The 26,264-nt window shown below is 46.8% G+C and overlaps 1 protein-coding gene across 1 annotated transcript; it reads left to right on the top strand.

Annotated features, from left to right (window-relative positions):
- The first annotated feature begins 718 nt into the window (after nucleotides 1-718).
- On the top strand, nucleotides 719-26,261 carry zfyve9a (zinc finger, FYVE domain containing 9a). The gene is made up of 19 exons (XM_080503227.1): nucleotides 719-857; nucleotides 8,200-8,309; nucleotides 8,792-8,899; nucleotides 10,666-12,092; nucleotides 13,440-13,539; nucleotides 13,858-14,034; nucleotides 14,197-14,360; nucleotides 15,828-15,957; nucleotides 16,335-16,457; nucleotides 17,107-17,262; nucleotides 18,391-18,615; nucleotides 19,943-20,025; nucleotides 20,107-20,211; nucleotides 20,977-21,127; nucleotides 21,315-21,395; nucleotides 21,917-22,079; nucleotides 22,293-22,398; nucleotides 22,481-22,657; nucleotides 23,526-26,261. Exons 3-19 carry the CDS (start codon nucleotides 8,830-8,832, stop codon nucleotides 23,685-23,687), a joined length of 3,600 nt encoding a protein of 1,199 aa, XP_080359353.1. The 5' UTR covers nucleotides 719-857; nucleotides 8,200-8,309; nucleotides 8,792-8,829; the 3' UTR covers nucleotides 23,688-26,261.
- Nucleotides 26,262-26,264: the final 3 nt, after the last annotated feature.

Below are 26,264 nucleotides of genomic sequence, written 5' to 3'. Positions count from 1 at the left end.
GCCGCGTCGAGTTTGACTGAAGGAGCCGGATCAAAACAGGAAGTCACACTCGGATACGACGGTGTCAAAATAAAAGCCCGGGATCTTGACTATATGCATACAATCATTAATAGTTCTATTTCATTCAAGTAATCAGCTGTTCAGAATGTTATGTCACTCGTGATGAGAAATCAGGTGGCACATATAGGTGCAATTATAGACTCAGACCTGAATTCAACAGCCACATTAAGAATAAAACAATTGGCTCAATCTGGACTGACAAATGGTGCAAGAAGTATTTTCGCAACAAACAATATTTTGAGAAACTTCATCCATTAATTTTCAGTAGGTTTTGTTGTTTTTGGACTGTGGTGGGAAACCCATGCACATAACGGAAAGACATTGCAAACTTCTCACAGAACAGGTCAGATGGTATTTGAACCCATGACCTTGCCAATTACTGTTCCACTAAAATTGGATCTCTTAACTGTTTTTTGTTTTTGTTTTTGTTCTGTTTGTTTTGTCTGCCATCATGCAAAGTGCTCCTTCGTATTATATTTATTATTATTTTTAGACGCGGCTGCTAACACAAGTTTTTATTTGACATGATTAACCGGAAGTGCAGCCTCCAAGCTGAGGGCTTTTGACGCCGCTCCGTGTTTCTCCCTGGTAAACCTTGGGGGAGGGATCCTTGAGTGCTGTCGCACAACTACGGCAGACTACAGGCTGTACTTTCCGACTTGTGCTGCCGGAGTGAGGCGGAGCTGGAGGGTCTTCGCGGGGAGACTCAGAAATAGCTTCCAAAGGCGATTAGGCGGGCGGGATGCGGCGGTCGGAGGGTCTCCTCTGGACCGAGCCTGGAGATGAGGATTCCTCCGGTGAGTAAGTGGATTTTGTTTCCAGGACATCTCGCCTGCTCCGTTGCAACTGACATAATAATAATAATAATAAACGTTTACCGACCGCCATTGCAGCGGCGGGGCGGGCGGTGGATGCAGCCGGTGGCGAGAGCGTGCTGGTTCCCCGGTTGAGGGACGCGGGGTGGGGGGGAAGGGGGGGGGGGGGGTTCAGCCGTAGCGCGAGCCTCTTAACGTCAATTACACAACGCCGCGCCGAGTCGTGTGTCCAAGAAAACGCTCGCAGTGCGACGGGGCGGGAGAAGTGCTCCGACTCCTGACTGTATGAAATAGGCTTTCTGACGCCCCCTATTCTACCACCACCCCCCCCCCCCCCCCCCCCCCCCTCCTCCCGCGACAAACCGCCGTTCGCCCACCGAGCCGCTGCCGGTTGCGAGTGACCCGCCGCCGCCGCCGCTGCTCGGGCTGCACGACTGCCCGCTGGAGCTTTCTGGACTAACCCGAGATAATTCAGCTCCCCGTTCCTCCCCGCTGCCCTTCAGCTCTATCAGTCATCTGCATTTCTTAATCCTCGTCAAACTCGGTGGGAACAGTTTGAGGAAACTTAGTCGTGGCCTTTTTGTGTGTGTGCGTGTGTGTGTGGGTGAGCGCGCGTGTGTGTGTGTGTGTGCTCTCTGGAGCTAGCAGCCTGCTAACACTGCTGCTCAAGTTGTGGAGCAAACAAACCGCAAACTGTTGGTGTTTCTGGGGAACCAGCTCCGGTTAGTTCCCCGTGTGTTTACCCCTCTATTAAAAATGTTTGTTTTTTTAAATCTCCCAGTTAGAACTGGTCAACCAGAGGAGGCTGTTTGGCCTGCAGGCAGCAGCCACACCGCCTCTCACAGCTGCATAGTAAACGCTAACGGTCATCTGGTTTGGAGAGATGTTTAATTCACCCCCATCGGTTGATCTGGAGGGGTTTGGTTAAGGACAGGAGTTGGCGGGCCCAACCCCGAATGGCCATCAACCATTGTATTTCCAGAGAAAGCCTACAACACATAGTCCAATCCATCCGCCTTCTATTATACCACTTTATCCAATTTAGGGAGTCACTTCAATCTCAGGTGGATAAAGGCAGGGAAACACCCAGGACAGGTCTGATGTCTGTAAACATGTTTGGATCCATCCATCTGTCTTCTTTGCCGTTTAAGTCCCCGGGTGGTCCAGTATGGAGAGCAAGGAAGCCCAAACATCTCTGTCCCCCTGTAACTTCCTCCAGCTCCTTGACTAAAGTAGTGATGTAATCTCCAGGGAGTCCTGGACACACACTTTGCGATTTCCAGCCATCTCAGATGAAAGAAAGAAGATAACCGTGTGAGGCTATTGGCTATATCTTTGGTCTTGGCTCTAAATCGGTGGTCCTACGTCGCACTGTCAAACCGGCTGGAGCACAGCCGTTGTCATGGTCTTGACCAACGACGACCTGTGATGATATTCGGACGGTGTCAGAAATTCGGCTGCTGCGACCTGCGTGAAACGACGTACTGTGCCTACATAGAACTCATCTAAAAGAAAGTCTGCGGGATGTAAACAAAAACTTTTGAGGCGTTTCTTTCCAAACGCATAAAATGAGGGCTCCGTTCATGTTTCGCCAATTAAAAATTTTTTTTTTTTATGAATGGATGGCACAAATTGTTAAAATCATATTTTTTTTTTTTGCCGGGTTAACAGGGAGGCGACCAGGATCGATCCTCATCCGATGCCTAAAAACTACCTCAACCACCTAAAAAAAAAAAAAACGCTTCAGGACCTATTAAAATCCAGACCTTGAATATCATGATCAAACATTAAATATCTAATTTTGTTGTGTACAGTCCAATTGAGGGACGAGAAACTGAGCCGACCTACTTGGCGACGGCAGCCAGGTCCAGTCTCCCTCCGTTTGATTATTACACGCCATATTTTAATTTGGATTTGATATCGGAACCTGACACAATGTTTGACTGTTCTTACCTGAAGCACGAGAAGACGATACCCTGAAGGAACTCCTCCGGGACTGATTGAGCAGAGTGATCTAGCAGGTGGCCACGCAAAGACACTCTCTCATGTGTGCAGGAGATGTAGGCTACTGTACGCCTTCAGAAATTATTACCAGTCTCTCCCTCACGGCAGCCCGTCTCCCCGCGACATGTTCTTTTTTTTTTTTCTGTCTTGTGATGGTTAAATGTAGATCAAAACATGGCGGAGAAAAGAGGCGCTTAATAGCTTGTGACACTTGCTGTGAAGCACCGCGGCTCTTTCTAACAGGACGGCAACCCCTATCATGTCTACCTCACTTTCTTCCCGTCTCAGCGGAGTTACCTTTTTTCAACATCTGCCGTCAAAGGAATTATCTCATTTAAGGAGTGGGTGAGACTTTTTTTTTTTTTTGGGATCACACCAACCTGTAGCGTGTTCTGCATTTGACTCATTACATCTCCAGCTGCACTGCAAAGGAAGGAGGGGGGGGAGGTAAATGCTCCAAGAAGGCGGCGGTAGGACCACTCCCCGTGTAGTCCCGGCCTGGGCGTTGAAGCTTACGTAATAATGTGTCACTCGAGTCATGCAATGGTGTTGTTAGAAAGTGATGTCAGTCCATTCTTAAAGTGCGGAAGTGATAATTTGAGGTTTTCCTGCGCTCACCCTCAGTAGACGGTGTCTGGACCACAGTGGCGGAGGATATGGATCTGAGAGCGTTGTTTACCAGGATGTGAGCCTACAGACCTGGGAAGTATCATGGAAAAAGATGGAGGGGGGGGTCCAGACTGTGAGATCTTTAAAGGCTATTATTACATCACACAGACTGTAGTATTTATTAATTCATCCGTCTTCTATCCAGTTTGACTCAATTTAAGCTCCCCGAGGGTGAACCCAGCTGAGTACAGGTGAAAGCAGGATACACTCTGGATAAGACCGTCACACACACACACACACACTCTCATTCAGAGCTATGGACGAGTGAGAGTAGGCAAATACACCTCCATTGCAGGAGTTTGAATTCTAGCCACTGTTCCAAATTGTTGCATCACTTCATGTCACTTTAATGGTGTGAAAATAAATGTAATATCTAATCTAAATGTCAAATTCAGCATCGCGTGTAACAAAAGAGTAGCAGGAATATAGGAAATAAAACTTGAGATGTTTTGGCGTTTCTGCTTGAAAAATGCCTCAAACGTTATGGATTCATTCTCTAATCAGTTGATTCCAGAGTTCAAAGTGCAAAGTAAATATTGTTGCTATAAATAGAAAGCCTGCAAAGCGACAGTCATATTTAAAGCCAAGTACAGCTGCCGATATTCTATTTGGTGTTATTATGTTTTCATTCACAGGTGGCTTCAGCTTCAAATGACAGATTTCATATGATCTGGTGAAATCTGTAAGGATAAAAGTTTTTAAGAAATTATCCAAGCTTTGTCCAACACGTCCTCTAATAGAAATAACCTGGACAGTTCCAAAAGAACTCCCAACGTTTCCTGACGTGTAATCATGTGCTGACTCGGGGACACCCAGCAGCTGTGCAGTCAGGTGCTGCCCACCCACCCACCCACCCCGTTGTACTGAATCGGCCAATGGGAGGCCAGTGAAGTCCTGCGTCAGGACCGCATCACCCCATTCATCATGCTTTAATGCACAGCTCTTCATCACTGGCACCACACACACACACACACCTCAGTGTGATGAAACGTGCAGGGAAAAGCACATATCTTGATCATGAAACCCAGTAATCACACCAGTAGCTTTGTTTATATATTACATAACTGAATAGGAATTTATTTTTTATTTTTTTGTCAAGTATAGATTTTTTGCCCGTTTTGTCATTTTTGCATGTTTTACTCTAAATCTCTGGTGTGACGACTCTGTATATCCACTCTGCCAGAGACACGATGAAAATGCATCATATTCTCACAAGCAGGTTTTGTTCAGATGCAGCTGTCAGGTGGCGACTCCTAACCAAGGGGGGGGGTGCACCTCGCCAGCATCTCCTCAATAATTCAGAGGCTGAGACTTCAGTCTGAAAACATAGAAATACATATTCTAGTCAAAAATATTGTCCAGTCTTCACAAATATTTCTGGCTGGGATTAATCGCACAATTACAATAATTGGACGTGGACTGAAATCATCTGATAGAGCATCTGATTACGCTGTATTATATATCGTTTGATGAATCTGATTTATATTGTGGATGTAACGGACTCGATCAGAATTAAGGCTTTCCACTCAATGGGTGGTGAAGTGAACTGGCGTTCCTCAACAGGAAACAAAAACACGAAGTCTTGTCCCGGCAGCCAGCACCTAATGAACTGTTCTGGTATGTCCCAGCTTCCCCGCCCTGGATACTCCTCGTCTTATTTAATCCAGCAGACATGCCAGGATGTCCTGTCAAGCTGAGTTTGTGTTAGTGGTCTGTTTGGTCATTACATTATTAGCGCGTTGGAGAGATGGACTTGGAGCGCTTCGGCTGTACTTTCAACTCGGAAATTAAAGAATGTAAGCATGCAGGGTGTGCCAGAAATACTCAAAATGCAGGAACAATGGCTACTGCTAACGGCGCTCGCCACACACAATAAGATAAACTGAATTTATTTGCCGGAGGAGATAACTCGGCTCTAGATGTGTTTCCATATTAAAGGGAAAAGCTTGAGGAAGAACCACTTTGGAATAGTTGACTAGTCTCCAAAAAGTTTAGTTGATAGCGTTGCCAGGAAAGTCTGTAAAAGTATACAATTCTATTAAAAACTTGTAAAAAATCTTTTGTTCCGTGAAACTCCAAAAAGAAAAGGAATAGAACCAGTACCACAGACTGCTGAACGTGTATTTAACTACTGTCGATGGTGTCGTGGCGACGACCTTAAAACGTGTTGCTGTGTTTAGGTTGATTACCGCGAAACTGGTTGCACGAGCTGCGTGATCCTGACATTCCCGTTCCTCCCCGGGCCGCATGACACGCCGACGGTTTCCGATTCGTCCGTCGGCTGGTGAGATGCAGCTGCAGCAGTTTTTTCCCCTCTCGAGTGACGCGCTCGCTCAAGAACTTGACGTTTTTTTTAAAAATGTATTTATTTTAAAGCATCTCTCCAAGTTTACATGTCTAAAAATACAACTGTTTCTCATACTTTGACCGACGATGCATTATTCAGCGCCTCTGCAGGGTAATTAATTCTTAATCAGGGATGGGCTCCCGTCCTCAGAGCTGTGTTGGCGTGTGTGTTTGTTCACATGTGTTTTGTGTGCGACTACGAGTGCCGGTCAAAACTCTTCCGGACCGTTTTAGAAAGTCTTTCATTCAGTTCAAAGGGGGGGGGACACCGCAGAGGTCAGATGAGGGTAAATGCTGGTGTTTGGATGTTGCTGCTCTTTCTGCCATAACTTTAAAAACACCTCGCTCTCTCTGTTGGCTGCCGCCCGATCATAACAAAAAAAACAAAACACCTTTTTGCTACTACACATATCCAGCATGTCGTCCCTTCCGAGTTGTCTTGTGCTTCAGTCATATGAAACAAAAGTCCACATTTCAGTTGATTATGGGGTTTGTTTGTTCTTCCTACCTGCATGCGGATGGTCAATTTGCTGGTTGCAACGGAACAAATTAAAATCGTGGTCATAGATTTGAAATGTCACGGGTTTGTGTTTTCCGGGGTGACGTCAGCTGTGGTTTTTGCACAGACTGACTCATCAAACTCCCATCTGGACTGTGCCTGTCCAAAGGTTTGTAACACAATCTAAATAAAGCACCGCGGCTCTGCCAGTTTGGTGATTGCTCTGATTTGATGGGTGTTTTCTTCGTTGTTTACTTTTGATGATGGTGTCCCGCCCCCTCTACGTCCACATGTAACATATGATTTGTTTTCACGCTTTTGTGCCGACATGGCGCCCCGATGCTTGCATCTTAAAACTCGCTGGAAAATGTGATGACTCGGCTCTTCTGCGGAGGCCTTCGCTCCCTGCGGAATATTTTTGGTCTCTGGCGTAATCTCCGGCCGCTCCTGTCCTTATGAGAACGACCCCGAAGTTCATCCTCGCCGTTATTCATTCGCCGCCACACGCTCGCATCCGTCACTTCCCCACTTCAGTGTCTTCTCCTCAGCAAGGGCACGCTGTGCGGGTTGAGTGTGCGGTGATTCACCCTTGAGCTGCTTTCCATTCATGACGCCTGCCTGCCCCGTCGAGCAAACGACGGACGATAACATCGTCCACACGTGACGAGCTGGATGCTGCAGTGTGTTTATGAACCGAGATGCTTTCGATTCATCCACTGCACACCAAACCTGCCTGACGCATCCGTATGGAAACTAGGATCAGTCTTTGGAAAATAAATGTTGAGAGTGAATCTCCTGCACGGCAAAATATTAAGTTCATGATCATAAATGGGGGGGGGGGGGGGGAAGGCAAATGAACCCAAAACTGATCAAATCTTTAGTTTGGGGGGGGGATTGACTTCTCGTTATTTTAAATTCAAAGCAAGTGGAAAGGTGAAGAGACGTAAACATGACAATCAAAAAAATGAAAGGTGACGAAGCAAAGACTTATTAAATATTCCAAATGAATACAATTGTGCAGGAGGTTGGGATTGGGCCAAACAAAACTATAGGTACAATATAACCAGACCTTACTCTCCCCTCACCTATATCAAACAGCAAATAACCAAAAACCTGACCGACTTATCTAAAACCAGCGGGTAAATCAAAAGTGGCACCATCCCAATAGCCTTGTGCATTTCACAAGAGAATGAAAAATGTACAGGGGACCCAAAAGTCCTCGCATCACAAACCTGCAAATTGACAGAGAGATCAGGGCTCCACACACACACACAGCAGATGAGGATCAACTAAAGAAGAGCCGCCCTTTTCTAACCGGGGTTGCCAGCTGTGATTGGCCAGTTCAGAAGACGCAACAGGACAACAGGAGGTGCAGGCGATGAAGCTGATCACACCTGTGAGCAAGACGGAGGAGGAGGGGGAGAAAATCAACCCGCCCACAAACCAAGCTTCACTACATTACATGCCTGGCATGTAACAGCAAGTCAACATCTGTGCTTTAATAGAAATAAAAATAATAATAAAACTATTTTACATGAACGTGTTACGCATATACATGCGGTACTTGTTTTGAGAGGATTCAAATGGGATTCATTTAGTCAAATATAAGCTGTGTACACATTTTCTAATAGAGTAAAAAGCACTGTTCTGCTAACTGATGTATAAAAACTGGTGCTAGCGTAGGTCTGTTGTGCAAACACCTTGGAACCAAGCCGCGTGTTGTCGCCAGAGTCGCCCTATCAAACAATATCCCGATTTGCTCCTGAGCGGCGAAGCAGCTCTGTGAACCGTCTCTCTCCGTTTCAGGTGTGGGCGCTGGGCGCTTGCCAGACTGGACGAAGTGAGAAAGCAACGGGAAACCTGCTGAGTGGGGAAAAACACACCGCCTGGGACTGCTGAGGAGGACCTCTGTGCAGGTGATCCGCTTTTAGTTTTCCCTCCCCCGATTAGTTTTTAAACCGTGTTTATACCTCAAAGCATGAATAGTTAAATAAATGGTAACGGTTCTGAAAGGTTCCAGTGAGGTTGTTAAAGCGAGAGCGTGTGCCGAGTGGACTGTAAAAGCTAACGTTAATTTTGATGATACAGGTAAACTGGAACTCATTAATCATGCGTCATCTATTGTATGGACTTGCGTAGATCTACATCGATTAGAAAATCAACATAACATTAATCATCAAACATTAATCATTGTGATGTTTATATAAAAAGGCGTAATCAAGTTGTTTTTGTTGAAGCGTTGGTGGAGACATGCTGATCTGCAGTGTTTTTCTCTTTTTAGAAACACTGAATTGACTTTTATGCTTCCATTAAGCAATTTTTTTTTTTTTTTTTTTTTTTTACAAACTAGCTTTATACATTATGATGAGTAATGAGCTCAGGCTCGTCCTGCCTCCAGGTTCACGCGGCCGTCGGCAGAGTGGAGCTTCTAGACCCATGGAGAATTACTTCCAGGCCGAGGCCTTCAACCTGGACAAGGTGCTGGACGAGTTTGAGCAGAACGAAGGTGAGCTTGAAAAGTTCCCGCATGTCAAGTTGAAGTCACTTCAGTTCAGCTTTTTGTTCCGTCAGTATGGGTAACAATAGTTTGTTATTGAATGAAACGTCCAACCACTATAGTGTCTTCTATTCAATCTTCCACTCCATCACAGAGTACATGTGATGAAAATGTCTTTATTTTCACAAAACCAAACGATTACTACCGTAAAATTGCTACAATCTGAACATGAATCCAATTTCAGAGGCCTTCTGGTGTAAAATACAGTGAAATGTCACAAGCTTTAGCATTATGCATGTTGTTACAAACTCAACCTGACAGCTTGGCTTGGAGGCTAATGTTGGTTTTCCCCACAAACATCTCGGGGTCTCGGTGCCTCTTCTCGCTGGTTCTGACACACGGGCCTCATGTTTGGTAACTCTGGACTAGATGCTGGACAGACGAGACACGTCACAGCTCGCTGGTTAAGCTTCTTAATTTAAATACTCATACTAACAACTCAACACTTAAACATCAGTAGAATCATATCCTGATTGCATTGTCCTTTATATGTTAATTTAAAAAAAATGGATATCAAAACATCACACACTATACCTTTTTTAAATGCATGCAGACAAAGGCATGGGGCAGAGTGCGTATACTCGATGAAAGACGAATGGGAAAAATGTGTCGCACCGGGAGTGAAGTTTTGACAGCAGAGTGAGGTTATACAACCACTGTGAGTAAGTCGTGGAGGTTTCAGACGAATCAGAGACGACTGAGTAACATTTACAGGCAGTGATTGAGGACGAGCACAGAGGGAATACAACTTCTTCTTTCCCCTCGGGCGTAAAATGTGTAATTGGTGCAAGATAAGAGGGTTATCGGGATTGTTTTGGTCACACTTGGCGAGCAAAGTAAGTAAAGAAGTTTTGTTAGTTTCATATTTGTAGACTGTTGATTTCACAGAGTTTATTTGTGTTAATTGCAAAGTGCTACTCCGCTTTGGCCTGTCAAATGGTGCGTTTACGGAGTTTCTCTTTTTCTCTGCATTTTATGACCTATGACCCCAGCAAAAAAAAATGCAACTCCTGCCGATTCTCTCACACACATACAGATTGTATTTTAATGGTACTGTTAGCTCAGTGTGTGTTTTGGCTGTGAGTGATTATCCGCGTCCTCTGCCAGAGATCCAGCTTGGCAGATTAACTGCGTGAGTGTGTGTGTGTGTGTGTGTGTGTCCGCTTGGACTTGGTACGCCTCACACAAAAACAGCTTAGCATGAATTCCTGTGGAGGGGCAGGAGGGGTGTACAGTAGCTAACATGACTGTTAGAAAGTCCTTCGTGATAAATCTAAGAATTTCTACTCGTGCCTCAAAGTGTAGACGCATCAGCTTGACTGATGGCTCCCAGTGGTGGAGCCACTTGGCCCAGTTTCCCCTGAATTTCCCAGTCCATGCGCACGCTAATTTCTCACTCCATGCCAACCTCAATTCTGGATCCGTCCCTCGGTTTTGTCTCTGCCATTTTTAGCTCCTTCAATCACCTGGGAGTGTGTGCGTCTTTGTCTCAGCTCCGTATAGCACCTGATGTGAAGCTTCTCGTACCGCCCCTCCAGGGTTCACCATCTCTTTGTCAGTGGCGCCGGCGTGACGAGAAAGCTGGAAGGCTTCCAGAAAATGTGGGGGAAATCTGCTTTATTTAGATACAGTTGGCTTTCTGCGTTTAAGAAAAGAAGAACTTGTCTGTTGATTGAAATCCAGTCATTACAATTTTCTTTAATCTTCTTCCACAGATGAAACGGACACTCCCATTCTGTCAGACGCCAAGTGGACCCAGATCTTGGCCCCGCCGGCCCACATGCTCTCTCTGAACCCCGCGCTGGCCCACGCAGACCTCAGCCCCCGGGAGAGCCCCCTGCCCTTTAAAACCGTCCCCGATTCCTCCTGCAGTGCCTCTCCGGGAGCGGACCCGAAAAGACACCCCGGGCCCGACACTCCGTCCTGGGCCGAGGAGAGGCCGGCGGACGTTCACAGCCCGCCTCTCCCACAGCCCAACATCGGCAAGCTGGTGGGCACCGACGACCTCTCGCCGCCCCCTGTCACGGCGTGTAAAGCCGCGGAGAACGGCTGCCCCGGCAGCCCGCAGTCGGATGGGCTCCACAAGCGGGAGGCTGAACGTGAGGAGACGGCAGCCTCAGCCGGAGCGGGAGACTCGGCTGTCACTCACTTTACCTTTGAGGTAGGATTGGGAGAGGAACAAAGTCCGTCTGGGAGAACGCGTCCAAATGTGGAGCCGACGACGCACAACGGAGTCGGCCTTGAAGACGGGAGCAGCGCGGTTGTTCCACAACACTTTGGTCCAGAAAAGCAAACTCCAGACTCAAAGGAGGAGCGGGGGGAGCGTCTGAACGGGGGGAGGGCCGTTCAGGCTGCGTGGGGCGGGTTGGGGGAGAATGGCGTGTGTTCTGACAGGAATGCAGCGGAGGAGAAGGAAAGTACACGTGGTCTGGAGGGACAGATAGACCAGCTCCTCAGAATAACGAGTCTTCCAAATGGCTTGGAGCAGGACGGTGGGAGCAGCTCCAAGCCTGAGGAGACGGCAGAGAGGGAGGAGGAGGAGGAGGAGGAGGAGGAGGAAGAGGGGGAGGAGGGCTTCTCTCCCTCTCCCGTCCCCTCCAAAGAGGACTCCGTAACGGAGGAGAAAGAGATGGAGGAGAGCAAGCTGGAGAGCAGCGAGGGCGGAGCAGTGGGTCCAGGTAGCATCCAACCAAAACTTAACAACAGCCGGCTGCAGCCGGTCAGTGTCCCCTACGGAGGGGCCCGACCCAAACAGCTGGTCAGCCTCAAACTGCAGATCCCGCAGCCGCTGTCCAGCCAGGTCCAAAACCAGCTCGTGCCGTCTGCCGTGAGCAAGAACAAGAACCTTGAAAACCAATGCTGGAGAGGCACGCCGGCGGAGCCGCCGCCCGACGGGGCCGATCCCAGCGTGGTCAGCACCAACGGAGACGGCGTCGTCCACTCCCCTTCCCCGATGCCCCCAGAGAGCCCGGACAACGACCTCCAGGCGGGTCAGCAGGACGCCCTGTGCCGGAAGCCTGCCAGCTCCCTGGGAGAGGTCGCCCCCGTGTGGGTTCCTGACTCCCAGGCCCCCGTCTGTATGAAGTGTGACGTCAAGTTCACCTTCACCAAGAGGAGGCACCACTGCAGGGCCTGTGGCAAGGTCAGTGATGTGCTCGGGTTTTTTTTTTGTTTTTTTTGTAAAGTCACACATCTGTGAGCACAACTTCTAATACCTGAGAGTAATTCTGTGTCCAATCATTTAGTAGTCGGAAATTAAACTTCAACCTATTTCTGAGACTCAAAATAGACTTAAAGAACAGGCTTATGATCCGGGAAAGTCACAAATCAGTTAACTAGTAATCCACAAAATGCTGGAATTGTTTCTTTTATCCATTTGAAATTGAAAATGTCCTTACCAAAAAAAAAAGTCTAACTTTGCACATGTAGCTCAGCGACAGTTTGACCATGTGTTTTATTGTTGGTGGAACTTGTGATTAGAAACATGTTTGTGATTTAAATCATTGAATCTTGTTACACTTTTCCTGAAAGGATAGTTTGTAGACACTCTGAGCAAACCTCTAGAGTGGTGTGGAGGCAGTTTTTTGTTTTTTTTACTCGGTGAGACCACGAACCAACAAATAAAGAAAATGGCCAATACTTTCAATAAAACACCGGTCAGCTTTAGGTTGGAAAAGTGATTCAGACAAATGCTAATAAACAAGGATGCTGCTTAATATAGACAAAATACCACAGGAAATGAAAGAAAATACCTACCATCAGCTATTTTACCGAGCTTTGTCTGAGAAAGAGGTCGGGTTAACTGCAGGGCTTTTAAAGGACAGAAGCTTAATCGGTATTATATTTGCAGATAGATGCAGAGGCCGCGCAGGTAGCTTTCAAGCATTTTGTCCTCCCACACACATGTCGGGGTGTCCACATAGTGCCCTCAACGGGAGACGTGGTCGCTGACACTGCACTGGAAAAAAAAAAAAAAAAAAAACGCCGGACTGCTGCTTAATTTCCCATGGTGGTAAACAAACACACACTCGCTCTGCCACTTTGAGCTGGCGCTGCAGTATTACTAACACCTGCACGGGGGCCGCAAAACAATGGACACAGCGGGGTCTTCAAGTGCAGCCTCGGCCAGAGTGCTGCATCCACAAACAAGGTTATGATGGCGCCATGTGGCTCGGAAATTAAAAGGATCATACACCCTCCGTCTATTTATCCGCTAAATACATGTTACTGGGTAATGATGCGTAATGAGACGCTAATCTGTTGAAAGTGTCTCGTCCGCATGCCGCAGCTGCGTTGAAGCTCTGGCCATGTGCAGGAAATCGATACACATAAAAATGGTACATTTGCTGCTTATCAATTAACGATCTTCTCCGCTCTTTACCTTTTACCGTCGCCACGACGGGAGACGGCTTCATACGGAGGGAATGCCGGGCTGCTTTTGGAGGATCGTTTGCTAAATTCCTCTGTGCGCCTTCCGTGTTCTTGCCAGGTGTTTTGCGCGGCGTGCTGCAGTCTGAAGTGTCGACTCGTGTACATGGACAGGAAGGAGGCTCGTGTTTGTGTCACCTGCCATTCTGCCCTGACAAGTGGTGAGCTGCATCGCAAGTAGAAACGCCTTTTTTTTTTTTTTTATCCTCTTAGAAATGTTACATGGCTGATTTGAAACGGTCTCCTCATTAATGGTGGATGAATTTGATCATTTGACGAAAACGTGTTTTTAATAGTAAAAAGTTACATGCTGTTGCCGAGTAGTCATAAGCGCAAACACTTTGGTACTGTGGCTCACAAACAGCCAGCTCAGGATAGTCAAGTAAAACCTCCGCAGAATATTTAGGCATACAATCACTGGCGAGTTAATTTTTTTTTTTTTTATGGACTTGCTTTCTAATGATATTTTCCCTTGTCAGCTCAATCATGGGAGACGCAGGCTCCTGCAAGCAATCAGAGTCCAAACCCCAACAACCCTGCTGAGTACTGCTCCACCATCCCCCCTCTGCAGCAGGCCCAGGCCTCCGGGGTGCTCAGCTCGCCCCCTCCCACCGTCATGGTGCCCGTGGGAGTCCTGAAGCAGCCTGGAAATGAGGGTACGACCTTTACTGAGGATAAAAATACTCCCGCAACTTTATCTTTCACGTTTTGCAGTGACATTTTTGCCCCCGGCGGCAGTTGTCTTTTTGTTTTTTGTTTTTTAAAGCCTAACTCTAAATAAGTTCTGTGGTGTTTTTGTGCGTGTTCCTTGTGTTCAGGCTCAATGACACGAGAGCAGAGGAGGGTTTGGTTTGCCGATGGGGTCCTACCTAATGGAGACACTACGGAGTCCCCCAAACCTCCGAGCTCCAACCCGGCCTCTTCTCAGTCGCTAGCAATCTCCACGCATTCGAGCAAGTCGGCCTCGTCCGAGCCCTGCGAGGTAGGCCCGTTCGGCATGTAAAAACATCCAGCTCCACTAATGCTATTAGGCCCGTTTGTTAGCTCTGTCTGCGGCCACAAGGAACTCTTTTCTCCGGGTGTTTTAGTGGTTTATGAGCTGGGTCACGTCTCTTACAATGGGACAGCGAATAGACTTCAAGAGAAACATTCCTACTGTATTAAGAATTACAAATCCCAGAGGGATTAAGATTCTAAAAACACTTTCAATATCTGTGACTGTTACAGTAACGTTTGGCTCACAGCAAGGGACAAAACAAACTGCGGTAGCGACGTATACTCATTAAACATCAGCTGTCAGGAGGATCCAGGCAACTTATACAGAAGCATTGTTCCGAATACTGAATAGCCTGATTGTGCTACACAGACCGCACATGAGTGTAAAATCAACATCTTAACAGTTATCCTGACGAGGGAGGGTAGAAAAAAAACAAAAAACTTCTTGATAGATGACGAGTCCTTCGGCCCACAAGTGGGACTCAGCCGGCTGTTGATTTATGGGAGCTCCCACTGTGCTTTTCCAACTGTTTTCATAATTTAGCACCTTATAATGCATCAAGTAAAAGTGATTAAAGGAGTAAGAGAGGATTCGGTTCAGCTGAGGAAGAAATGCGAAAAGGGCAGTTTCGCACTTGGTGGTTGGAGGGAGGACTTAGTCGGCGTGTGAAGACTCGTGTGATGTCTTCTGCTGTTGTGAATGAACTCTGTCGGGTCTAATCCAGTAACGCAGCAACTGAAACAATACCAGCAGTAAGAAACTCACTGCAAAATGTTTGTTCTCTCAGGTGTTTTTCCTTCAATTTCACTCTGTATGATTTAGTCAAAATTCTCAACGCAAACTGTTAAAGTCTATGGTTTCTGAATCTTTTCTTCTTTTTTTTTTTCCAATTTGCTTTGTCTTTTCCTGTCGTAAGCTTAATGTTATATTAAAATCCAGAGACATGAGAGTTGGCGACGGGTGCCTTTCACACAGCCGTTGTGCTTGGAACCTCGTCTTCATTTAAAGTTGTGTTTATCAGGCAAGTTTGGATTCCCTTCGGCTGCTTTTGGTCTTCATTAACTCCTTGGAGGAACTGAAAGTTGCATCGAAGCCATATAGAGAGGACTTGATCACACTAAGACAGAGAGAGAGAGTGTGTGTGTCTGCTGCTCTGTTCTGGGTTCGCTGTGGTGGATCATGAGACCTGCATGTTTGATTTGGCACAAGTTCCAAGTCAGATGTCGTTGAAGGTGGTTACCGTGAGATTCCAGTTCAAAACCTGCTTTCTTAACTACTTTATATGAATTATTCTAATGTTTGTGGTAACAAAGACCTCTTGATGGGGGGAAAAACAAAATTCAACCGCAGTTGTTCTCTGCCGTTGCCATTATTGCCATGACTGTGTCTTATAACTCGCAGCACATCTAACTCCACACCCCTCCCCTCCCCTCCTCTCCTCTCGACCCTCAGGCGGCCCACGCCCCCGTCGCACCGGTGGGCAGCCCGGTGGGCAGCTCGCTCAGCCTGATCCCGGAGGACGGGCTCCCTCCCATCCTCATCTCCACGGGAGTCAAAGGAGGTACGGGAGGCCACATCACAGGTGCTTGCCCTCATCCTCACCATCGTGCTGCCTCCTCATTGCTTTCCGTGCCTGTGCTCGTCCAGTGTGTTTCCCATGTTGCGCCACACACTGCTCGTGTTTCGATCACTCATTGCTGAGAGCGAGCAAATTTCTACATGATGGGATGTTGTTTCACATGACAGGGTTGTTGTTGCTTCACTTGGTTTGGTCACTGTTGTTGTTTTGTTTTGTTTTTCCCCACTTAAACTTCCTCCTCCATCTTCATCTTTGATGGCCACCGTCACCTGACCCATCGCCTCTCTTCTCCTGTTTATTTAAACTTGACCCGGACTCCCTCCCCGCCCACTCTCTTTCTTCCCCCTGCTTCCAAACGTATCCACCCCGTCACCTTGCAGACTACGCGGTTGAGGAGCGGCCCTCGGAGATCGTTCTCATGCAGCAGCTGGAGGAGGGCGGCCCCGACCCGCTGGTCTTCGTGCTCAACGCTAACCTGCTCGCCATGGTCAAGCTCGTCAACTGTGAGTGCCGTGTGCCTACTATTTGGGACAACATTTATGGATTCGTAAGGTCATGGTAAATGGACGTGTCTGTGTTAACCTTTAAACTACTAGATTGACTGGATTTTTTTAAAACGATGAGCGAGTGCTGCCCCATTCCCCAAATCACTGCAACTTCTAGATATCACAAACACCTGAGGAGTTACAGGATGTGAAGTATGTAACAGGTCTTTTCAGTGGTATAATTGTATGACAATTTATGACGAAGGAATGAGTGGAAGTGTTGGATTTAGATCAATTCTCAGATGTAGGTTGACCGATTATTGGCCATTCAAAATGTTCTACTGTTTAGTTTTTTTGTCTTTTAATGTTGTAATCAGAGCCTGTAGTTATTTGAATTGGCTAGATTATCTATAATGCTCCATGTGAGTTGATAGAATATGTGTATTTCGATTTTAAATGATGCCATATTTGTAAAAAACTTGCATTTTTGGGATGGAAATTTGGCTTTAATAGTGAAGATCTGCCAAACAGCCTTTTCTTTTCTATTGTTCTTGTTTTGAGCCTGGGTGTTGCTCTTTAATGAGTGTGTTTATTAAAAAAAAAAAAAAGCCTTTCCTAGTATTTTCATGCTGGAGTGTGAACCAGTAGGTTTGCTCTTCATCTGCAGACGTGAACAGGAAATGCTGGTATGTGACGACGAAAGGCATGCACGCCGTGGGCCAGGCCGAGGTCGTCGTCCTGCTCCAGTGTCTCCCCGACGAGAAGACCGTCCCCAAAGACATCTTCACCCACTTTGTGCAGCTCTACCAGGAGGCCCTCAGTGGTGAGAAAGCAGGCCGGCAGCTCCACCGTATGCTCGCCGTCAAAACTTTATGCAGCCTTCACACGATGGTCAGTTGCAGAATTCGGAGTTGCGGCGAGATGATCAAAGCAGCTGAAAGTAAATGTTATCCATACAGTTTTATTTATAGAGCACATTTTAGTCATTTCTTCACGCCAACAACCACAAAATGCAAAGAATGACCTAAAATGGAAGTGAAACAATGGTGGCTGGTTTCAGTTTGAAATAAACGTCTTTCTCAATTAAGTGTTTTAAATGAAATTCATCTGGTTTTATATAACGTAGAACTCAAACCAATTTTACAAGTGATCAAGTTGGTCTTATCTACATTGAGCATCAATATTAGTTCGATTGAATATTAATTTCACAGCCTGTAATTTATTTAATTACTGTCTTACTCCTCCAGTAAAGAAATTTGAACCAGAATTTCTTCCCCCACAAATAGAAGTTCTTCTACGTTAGCAATGCTTGTGATTGTGCCGCCGGAGGTGCGTTAGACCAACTCTCTGCAAACCGGTTTGCTTCCCACCACCGCCGCGTGTGTTTGTTTAAAAACACTATAGACATCAGCGGCCTTCCGTCGGGTCGCCTCCCTCCAGGCGTGACACCTCACAAACTGCTCGTGTAGCGTTTAACTCCGTATGCCGCAGAGCGAAAAACAGCTAATATCGGCTGACTTTGATGGCTCGCCTCCCCTCGGGCGGTTTCTTTTTTTTTTCCATATTCACACGGGAGCTTTTCCAGGCCGGTGGAAGGGAGCCGCATTGTGCGCGTCGTTCCCGATTAAGCTGGTGTCTGTCAGGCCTCGACGAGAAGTGCTGGCTCCAGCAAGTCCCGACTGCTGAGCTTTTCCCCCTCGTCACTGGAGCTCCGGTGCCGTGTGCTCATCTGAAGCCACTGATCCCTCCTCGCAGATAATTAGAAACACGAGCCCTGCGAGGGCGACGTGAGGTGGTAAAGTGAGCAGGCATGCGTTAATTCACTGTCGTGGTGCTTAAGCAAGGCTCTCTATCCACACTGAATAATCCCAGGAATACATTGAAAGTGTTTTTTTGAGCTCTTTTTGAGCTTCTTCTCCTCTTATGCGTCTCCGCCCTTTTTCTTCCGTAGGCAACGTGCTCGGCCACCTGAGCCACTCGTTCTTCACACAGAGCTTCCTGGGCAGCAAAGAGCACGGCGGCTTCCTCTACATCAGCCCCTCCTTCCAGTCGCTGCAGGACCTGCTGCTGCCCAACCCGCCCTACCTCTTCGGGATCCTCATTCAGAAGTGGGAGACGCCCTGGGCCAAGGTCTTCCCTATCCGCCTCATGCTGCGGCTGGGGGCAGAGTACAGATGTGAGTCCACGCCCAGATAGGAAAGCGGCTAGTGAAGGTTATTCAAGCATGTCGGCAAATAAAATAGAAGATAGAGCCTGAATTGGAACTTTTCGTAAAGGATGCCGTCTCCATGTAATTATGTATGTTCAATAACTTTTTTTAAATACATTCATATTTAAGAAAAGTTCACGTGTAGGCTTAAATCCCGCTGTGGTTTCTTTTAGGTTTGTAAAAAGTCAAATGGATGAATGGAGAGCCGATCATGCTTGAATGGTCGGTTCAGAGACATCGGTGTCTTTCTGCTATTGGCTTGAAAATACCACATGTACACAGGGAGAACATGGAAGACCCTCAACCAGACTTGAACCAGGGATACTCTTACTGTGAAGCAAGCGCATTAACCTCTTCACCCTCAAAATTTTGGATTTAGCTTCGGTGTGATCTCGCTCCATCCTTAAAAACACGTGATTTTCAGCGACTTGCCAGCTACGATAATATTGTAGTACCCTCTAATAGTCTGACAGTTTGTTGTGGTAAACTCTCAAGATCCAGATTGATCTGAAGAGCTCGGTGTGGCAGTGATCAGAGGAACCCCGTCGATATACCACCCCGGCCCCTTCCGTGAAGCTTCCCACACAGAGCCGTGAAGTTGTGCCACGGCTTTCAATCCGGAATGCTCCCATCCACTTGAAATCCTCTCCTCTCAGCAGCCAGAGCCGTCAGCACCGATCGCCGCCCGGCTCCGTTAAGCCTCCCCTGCATGCAGCGAGCCGGGATAGAATACATTAACAAAGCCACGTACGTTCTCAAACACAGAGCAGTGGCATCGCCGTGAAACGGATCGCCGTTCTCTACGCACTCGACTCTTTTTTTACGTTCGAGGCTGGCCAGCATTCGTCTTGAGAGACTCCTCGACGTTTTTAATCACTACTGAACCGCAGATTGAGGCTCAGATTGTATTTTTCTTTCTTTTTTTAATTTCGGGCTAATGAGTGTTTGCAAGCGGAATGGTCTTTCCAGCTGTTGACTGAGATAAGGCTAAAAATAGTCATCTAAGAAGCTTTAGTGTCTGAGGGAAGGAAAAAAAAAAAAAGCCTCATTTTGCACTTGTGGATTAGAAGTGTTCCTCGGAGCTGCGGGCACGGCGCGCTGCATTTGATGTTGGCGTGTGAGGTCTGATGCTCGGCGCATTTGCATTTCTGGATAAAGAGGGAGAGAAACCAAGAGAACCTAATCTGTGCTTGAATACCTGGAATGACTTCAGGAGAGAAATGCCCAAGAAGAAAAAAAACAAAGCTGAATGAACTCAAATGCATATTTAATAAGTCATGACTTTGTGTTGCAGTTTATCCGTGTCCATTGTTCAGCGTCCGCTTCAGGAAGCCTCTCTTTGGAGAGACTGGCCACACCATCATGAATCTGTTGGCAGTGAGTTTGTCTCTTTTTTTTAAATGCGCTTCGAAACATTCCTGAGTGCAGATTGGTCATTCGGCCTGTTGACTTTTGCAGGACTTCCGCAACTACCAGTACACACTGCCTGTGGTGAAGGGTCTGGTTGTGGATATGGAGGTGAGGAAGACGAGCATCAAGATCCCCAGTAATCGCTACAACGAGGTGAGCGACGCCATACGGATGAAGCACCTCTTCCTCTCTCTGACCACCACATTTCTGGGAATCTGATATTTCCCCCAAAACCACTTCGATGCGTCCCTCACCAAATCTCTACTTAATTAAGCATCTTCACAGTAGGTTAAAAAAAACCTCCCCTTTCCACATTATTGTTAATAATAATAATCAAACCGATTCATGACTTCTAGAAGAACGGGGCGCATGCATCATTCCCAGATCAGACTCCCAACGGTGGAGCTGGTCTATTCTGTGCTGCTGACACGAGAAAATCTCTCTGCAGCTGAACATTAGACGTAGGCTGCTGCCGTGAGGGTGTGAATGAACCACCAGGCAGAAGATACACACACACACACACACCATGCACCATTTGGCCGGTGTAGACAGAGAGCTGCTGGTTGTAGCGTTTGGCTGCCGATGTAGTAACAGATGGGAGCCCAGTAATGTGAAATGGGAGCCGTTACTTGGGCAGCTTGCAGGCGAGTCTTCAGCGCAGCAAGTGGTTAAAACCCTCCAGATTTTCAGTTTTATTTCTGATCTTGCAGAGAGGCTCCGGGGCCGGGAGACCCAGCAGTTTTTGACTATTGTGGAATCCTTCAGCTTTTCGCTTCCCCCCACCCCCCGTCCGTGTCTTTTTTTTTTTTTTACGTAAACCCGTCACAACCCGCCTCGGTTGTTGTCCCCGATAAACGTCGGACTTCAGCCACAATCCAGCCCGTCGAATTCGTCACGCATATTCTTTTGTCCCCGCAGCTCATGAAAGCCATGAACAAGTCCAACGAGCACGTGCTCGCCATGGGGGCGTGTTTCAACGACCGGGCCGACTCCCACCTGGTGTGCGTCCAGAACGATGACGGGAACTACCAGACGCAGGCCATCAGCATCCATCACCAGCCGCGCAAAGGTGCCGACTCAGCATCCACCACGCTGAAGACTTCCTCCTCGCTCTGTGCCGTCTGGCTGGTTTTTGTTGTTTTTTTTTTTTACCTGAAAATCCTCCCTCCGACTCCTCAGACTGCCTGAAAATAGTTCTGATAGCTTTGTGAATTCGAGTTGTGATCAGTCCTTTGTTTTCACTTCCTCCCCTCCAGTCACCGGCGCCTGCTTCTTTGTGTTCAGCGGGGCTTTGAAGGCCTCGTCGGGATTCCTCGCCAAGACCAGCATCGTGGAAGGTGGGAGCTGCGACGACAAACTGCAAGTTGGCTGCAGAAGCGCTGAAATATTAGTTTGAGTTTGTTTTCCTCAGAAGAGTCTGGCCCGGCTTGGCAGAAACTCCCGATTATTACTGCAGCCAGAAGCCCGACTCCGAGATATAGAATAGATTCTTATTCCCCAGCAGTGAAAGGCATTATTAAGTGTTTTGTACCGTTAACTCTTTATGGGATCCTTGTGGTTGTACTCGGATCTAAATCTCTCAACAGCTGCATTGGCCATGTTTGAGCACAAACCTGTTTCTTTCAATAGACTGGGAGGGTTTCAGACGTTGTCTAATCCAACCTGAAGTGAAGCGTTAATATTGTCAGACGTTTTTAATTGTTTACATTAATCAACTGTCAAAAATATTATATCCTGACATTTATTAACTACCAATACCGTCACCGCGTCCCAATCGGACGGAATCCCCTCAGATTATTGAATAATTTTAGCGGAAAAGAAGCCGTCCAGTAATCTTAAGTAATTGTTTTTTTTGTAGACGGCGTCATGATCCAGATCACAGCCGAGACCATGGACTCTCTACGGCAAGCGCTGAGGGACATGAAGGACTTCACCATCACGTGCGGTAAAGCCGACCAGGAGGAGAATCAGGAGATTGTCCACGTCGAGTGGACGGACGACGACCACAACTTCAACAAGGGGTGAGACGCTGGTTAATCACTGCCTGGATGTTTATGGCTGCAAAACAAAAACCCCCCCAAAAAAAAGGAAACCCTTGGCTTCAGTCTTGACTACAGTCTTTGATGTTGGACCCTCCAGCCGAGCAGCTGGCAGGTCAACGCCTTGCTCAAGGGCATGCGAACAGAAGCCGCAATCTCACACGCTTGGTTTTCCTCTTTCGAACTGCCATCCAGCGTCATCAGCCCCATCGACGGCAAGTCCATGGAGTCCATCACCAGCGTCAAGATCTTCCACGGCTCCGAGTTCAAAGCGAACGGCAAAGTGATTCGCTGGACGGAGGTATGGCGCCGAGCGGCGCGAGCACGTTGTGGAACGTCGTCGGGAGACGTCGGTGGTGACGTGGGCGCCTCTGTTCCCCCAGGTTTTCTTCCTCCAGAGCGAGGACCAAACCAACGGCCTGAGCGACCCGGCCGACCACAGCCGGCTGACGGAGAACGTGGCGAGGGCGTTCTGCATGGCGCTGTGTCCACACCTCAAGCTGCTGAAGGAGGACGGCATGGCCAAGCTGGGCCTGAGGGTCACACTGGACTCCGACCAGGTATGAGGAGGAGGAGGAGGAGGAGGAGGAGGGAGATGAAGAGCAGCGAGGAGGTCACAGAGAAGAGTTTAGTTTTGCACTCTATGGAATCAGGGTGAAAATGTACCCAAATACTCATTGACTTAACCTCAAATATCACAGATTTAAGGCACTGATGCAATGAATTGCTTCTAAAATCTGATATTTCTGGTACTTTTATGTCTGGTTCAGGAATTTCATCTCGGGATTAGAAATGTTGGATCTCTTCATGTTGTAATTTCTACAAAAATATCACATACGGGGGGGGGGGGGGGGGGGGACAAATTATGTAACAAGATTTAACAAATGTTAAAGTCTCTGTGTTCATTCTTGAGTTTGGATTTATGTTTATGGCAGAGTTTGTTTTTATTTAAAGGTTTAAAAGAAAAATTCTCATTATGGAAAATAGACTTTGATAGGAAGGAAATATTTCCTAAAAATTGACACGCCAATAAGATTAAACTTTTTCAGAGGAAATACTAAAAACGATCAGCTTTCCAATATTTTTTCTTCTATTTTTTTTTTTTTTTCTCGAATGGAAAAAAATTCTGAAATCTGGAAAGTAAATCTCGTTCCTGCGTCGGCGTATCAAGGAAACATTTTGGCATTTTACTGTTAAATATATATATATATATTTCATCCTAAAATAATTATTAAAGGTCAATCATGCAACTTTTTCAAAAGGTTTTCCAACAGAGCAAAACAAAGGTGTTTGAACAAATAAACATTACCAACAGAGTAGTGAAACTGAAGGTGAACTATATAATTAAACTCTGAGGGCGTCGCCACTGACGGGAGAAAGTGTGTCCTGATGATCAATCAACCAATCAGGTGTCTGCTGTGTTTGCAGGTGGGCTACCTGGTGGGCAGCAACGGCCAGCCGCTGCTGCCTCAGTACCTGAGCGACCTGGACAGCGCCCTGATCCCCGTCATCCACGGCGGGGCGTGTCAGCTGAGCGAGGGGCCCGTGGTCATGGAGCTGGTCTTCTACATCCTGGAAATCATCTCCTAGGGCGGTCGGAGACGTCCCGCCCGTCCCCAGGCGTCATCTCGTCACATTCTCCCTTCAGCTGTTTGCACTCCAGGCGAGAAAACCGCGGCGTAGCATTCCTCAAGCCAGACCTATGCATCCACCCGTCGTCTGATTGGCTCCGGAGGACCAGTAGTCCCGCCCCCCCTTCCCCCCAGCTGATCTCTGCTCATCTCTCATCTCTTGATACCGACACCGAGGACGTTGGGGTGTTCGCTCTGTGTGACAAAAACAAAGACGACTTGAGGATTCAGAAAGTAATAAGGTTTTAGTAATCCCTCCTCCAAAAGTGGCCACAGTGAAGCAAAATGTGTCAATATTAGTATATTTATCAGTCAGCAGCAGCAGCAGCGCTCATAAATCATAAATCATAAATCGCCAGAAAATGAATGTAAACTCGACAAGGCAACCAAACTAAATCAATAAAACATACGAAATAAAGTTCATGCCGAGGCTAACGACACACATACTGAACTTTAATATGAGAATTTAAAAAACGACGGCATTAAATTCACTCGTTAACAAAAAGTAATTTATTAAACATGCTGGATGAGTTGGAAGTTATTCGACTCGCCTGCATCACGTCACTGCTGCCAGACTCTTCAGGAAAAGGTGATTTTTTTTTTACATTGAAACAAATGTTCTATGACTTTTGTGACAAGCTGCTGGAAAATCTACCAAAGTTGGTCCTGCAGTGCAAGTTTTCCACCACCAGATGGCGTATTGAGCCGCTTCACTTATCACTCGGTATCGAGGTTTTCAAAAGTAACCCCCGCGATCAGCTCCGCTGCTCAGCCCCACAAATGCATTTTCATAGAATGTGGCACAATTCATCAGGGAAGCGAGCTTTCCAAACAACATTCCGATTTCCGTTTCCATGAAGAAATAATCAACCAAACAACCGTCCCGAGTTGTGAACCAGTTGTCGTCACGTCAAGTTTGCCTTCCCGCCTCCCCGTGCTGGTGTCTGATCAGTGTCGCCGGAAGTCCTGAAGCACTGAACTCTGGGTTAAAAAAAAAAATGCCTCTGTGTAGCACGGATGCTGTCGCAAGAAAGACTGACATTCATGTCTGATGGACGTTTTTTTGCCACTGAGGAGAGAGAGAGAGGGCGCCTCTGTGTGGTGATGGAGGGCATTGCACCACGGTGCTCAGTGCCTGCAGCAGCCCGCCATCGAAACAAGCTTCACCACTTGAGCTTTACTCCACCAACAACACCCACCTGTACATATTCCTGTGGGCTCTCCATTCTTTCAACAGCTGATTTAAAAAAAAAAAAAAAAAGGTTCTAATGCTTTATTGACGAACTGATGTGTACATAAAGCTGAAGAAGAAATCAGTTTTTAATCTCGTCATCGCTCGGTGTTCGTCTCGGTGGCGGGGAAAGAAAAAAAAAAACCTCCACGTGTCTTTTTAATCACAATGAAAATCCCTGTCAGAGATGTAAAGATATATAAATATATATATATATATATACAGTATAAATATATTAAAGAATCTATAAGGACTGTATTAAATTGCAGAAGTAGTGCACTGGATTCAAAGCCATTTCCAGGAGAGCTCGCGTGAGCAAAGCGTGCAGCTACGTCCAGTGTTTGGAAACAATCCTGCGGAAAGAAAGAAAAAAAAAAAAAAAAAAACACCAAGCTGAATGTATTTCATCTCATTTTTAGAAAAATGTTTGTTTTAATTCTTCGCATCCTTCCAAAGTCCTGAAATCCAGACTTGATCGGACCTGCAGCTCCGGACTGCGCTCTCCTTCAAACATGGACCTAACGGAAAGAAATTAAGAATGTAATCCTCTTTTCTTTTCTTTTTTGTTTCTGGTCGGACCCGTCGCCAAAAACAACGGAAAACGACAGCTCGCCAGCACGGCCAGGAGCCCCCCCCCCCCCCGCGCAGCGACCGTCCTGCGAAACTGCAAAACAATCAGACAATCACACGAGCGTCTGCAGTTCAACTCTTGACCTCTCGCTCCGTTTCCATCCCTCCCCACTGTAGCAAGGGTCAAAGGTCACCACGCGTTTTTTGTTTTTTTTAACTGTGACCAGAGACGGGACGTCGCTCAATCACTGTGTCTCCACCGCGCGGCATCCGCCCGTTTCTACCAATCAGCAAGAGGGTTTATTTTTCTGTTAAAGAAAAAAAAACCCACGTTTTTGCCATTATCTGACGTGTGCAATATGTCCTGAATCCCCAAAAACATGGTGCAATTTGTTTGATTGACGTAGCATTTGTTTAGTTTTTTTTTTTTTTTGGGGGGGGGGGGGGTAAAATGTGAACGATCCAAACGTTTCAGCACTGCATGCAAACAGGAAAACGGTCAATTCTGCATCCTTCCAGTCGTGTTCTCTACTAGTTTGTGGATGAAAAAAGCTAATTTTGTTTAAAAAAGTTTTTTTTTAATCGTCAGAAAAATGTTTGAAAAGCCAGAAACCCTGTACATCTTTTTTCTTTTCTTTCTTTTACACTACAGATGTGCAGGAAAGTGGTCTTTAAAGCAAAAAAACCCAACAAATTGTAGTATATGTAAAATAAAAACTTATAGAAAAGTGACTT

Source organism: Blennius ocellaris (genome assembly GCF_963422515.1).
Source record: "Blennius ocellaris genome assembly, chromosome: 10".
NCBI lineage: Eukaryota > Metazoa > Chordata > Actinopteri > Blenniiformes > Blenniidae > Blennius > Blennius ocellaris.
Note: the sequence above shows the minus strand (reverse complement) of the source record. Positions and strands in the feature narration are given on the sequence as shown.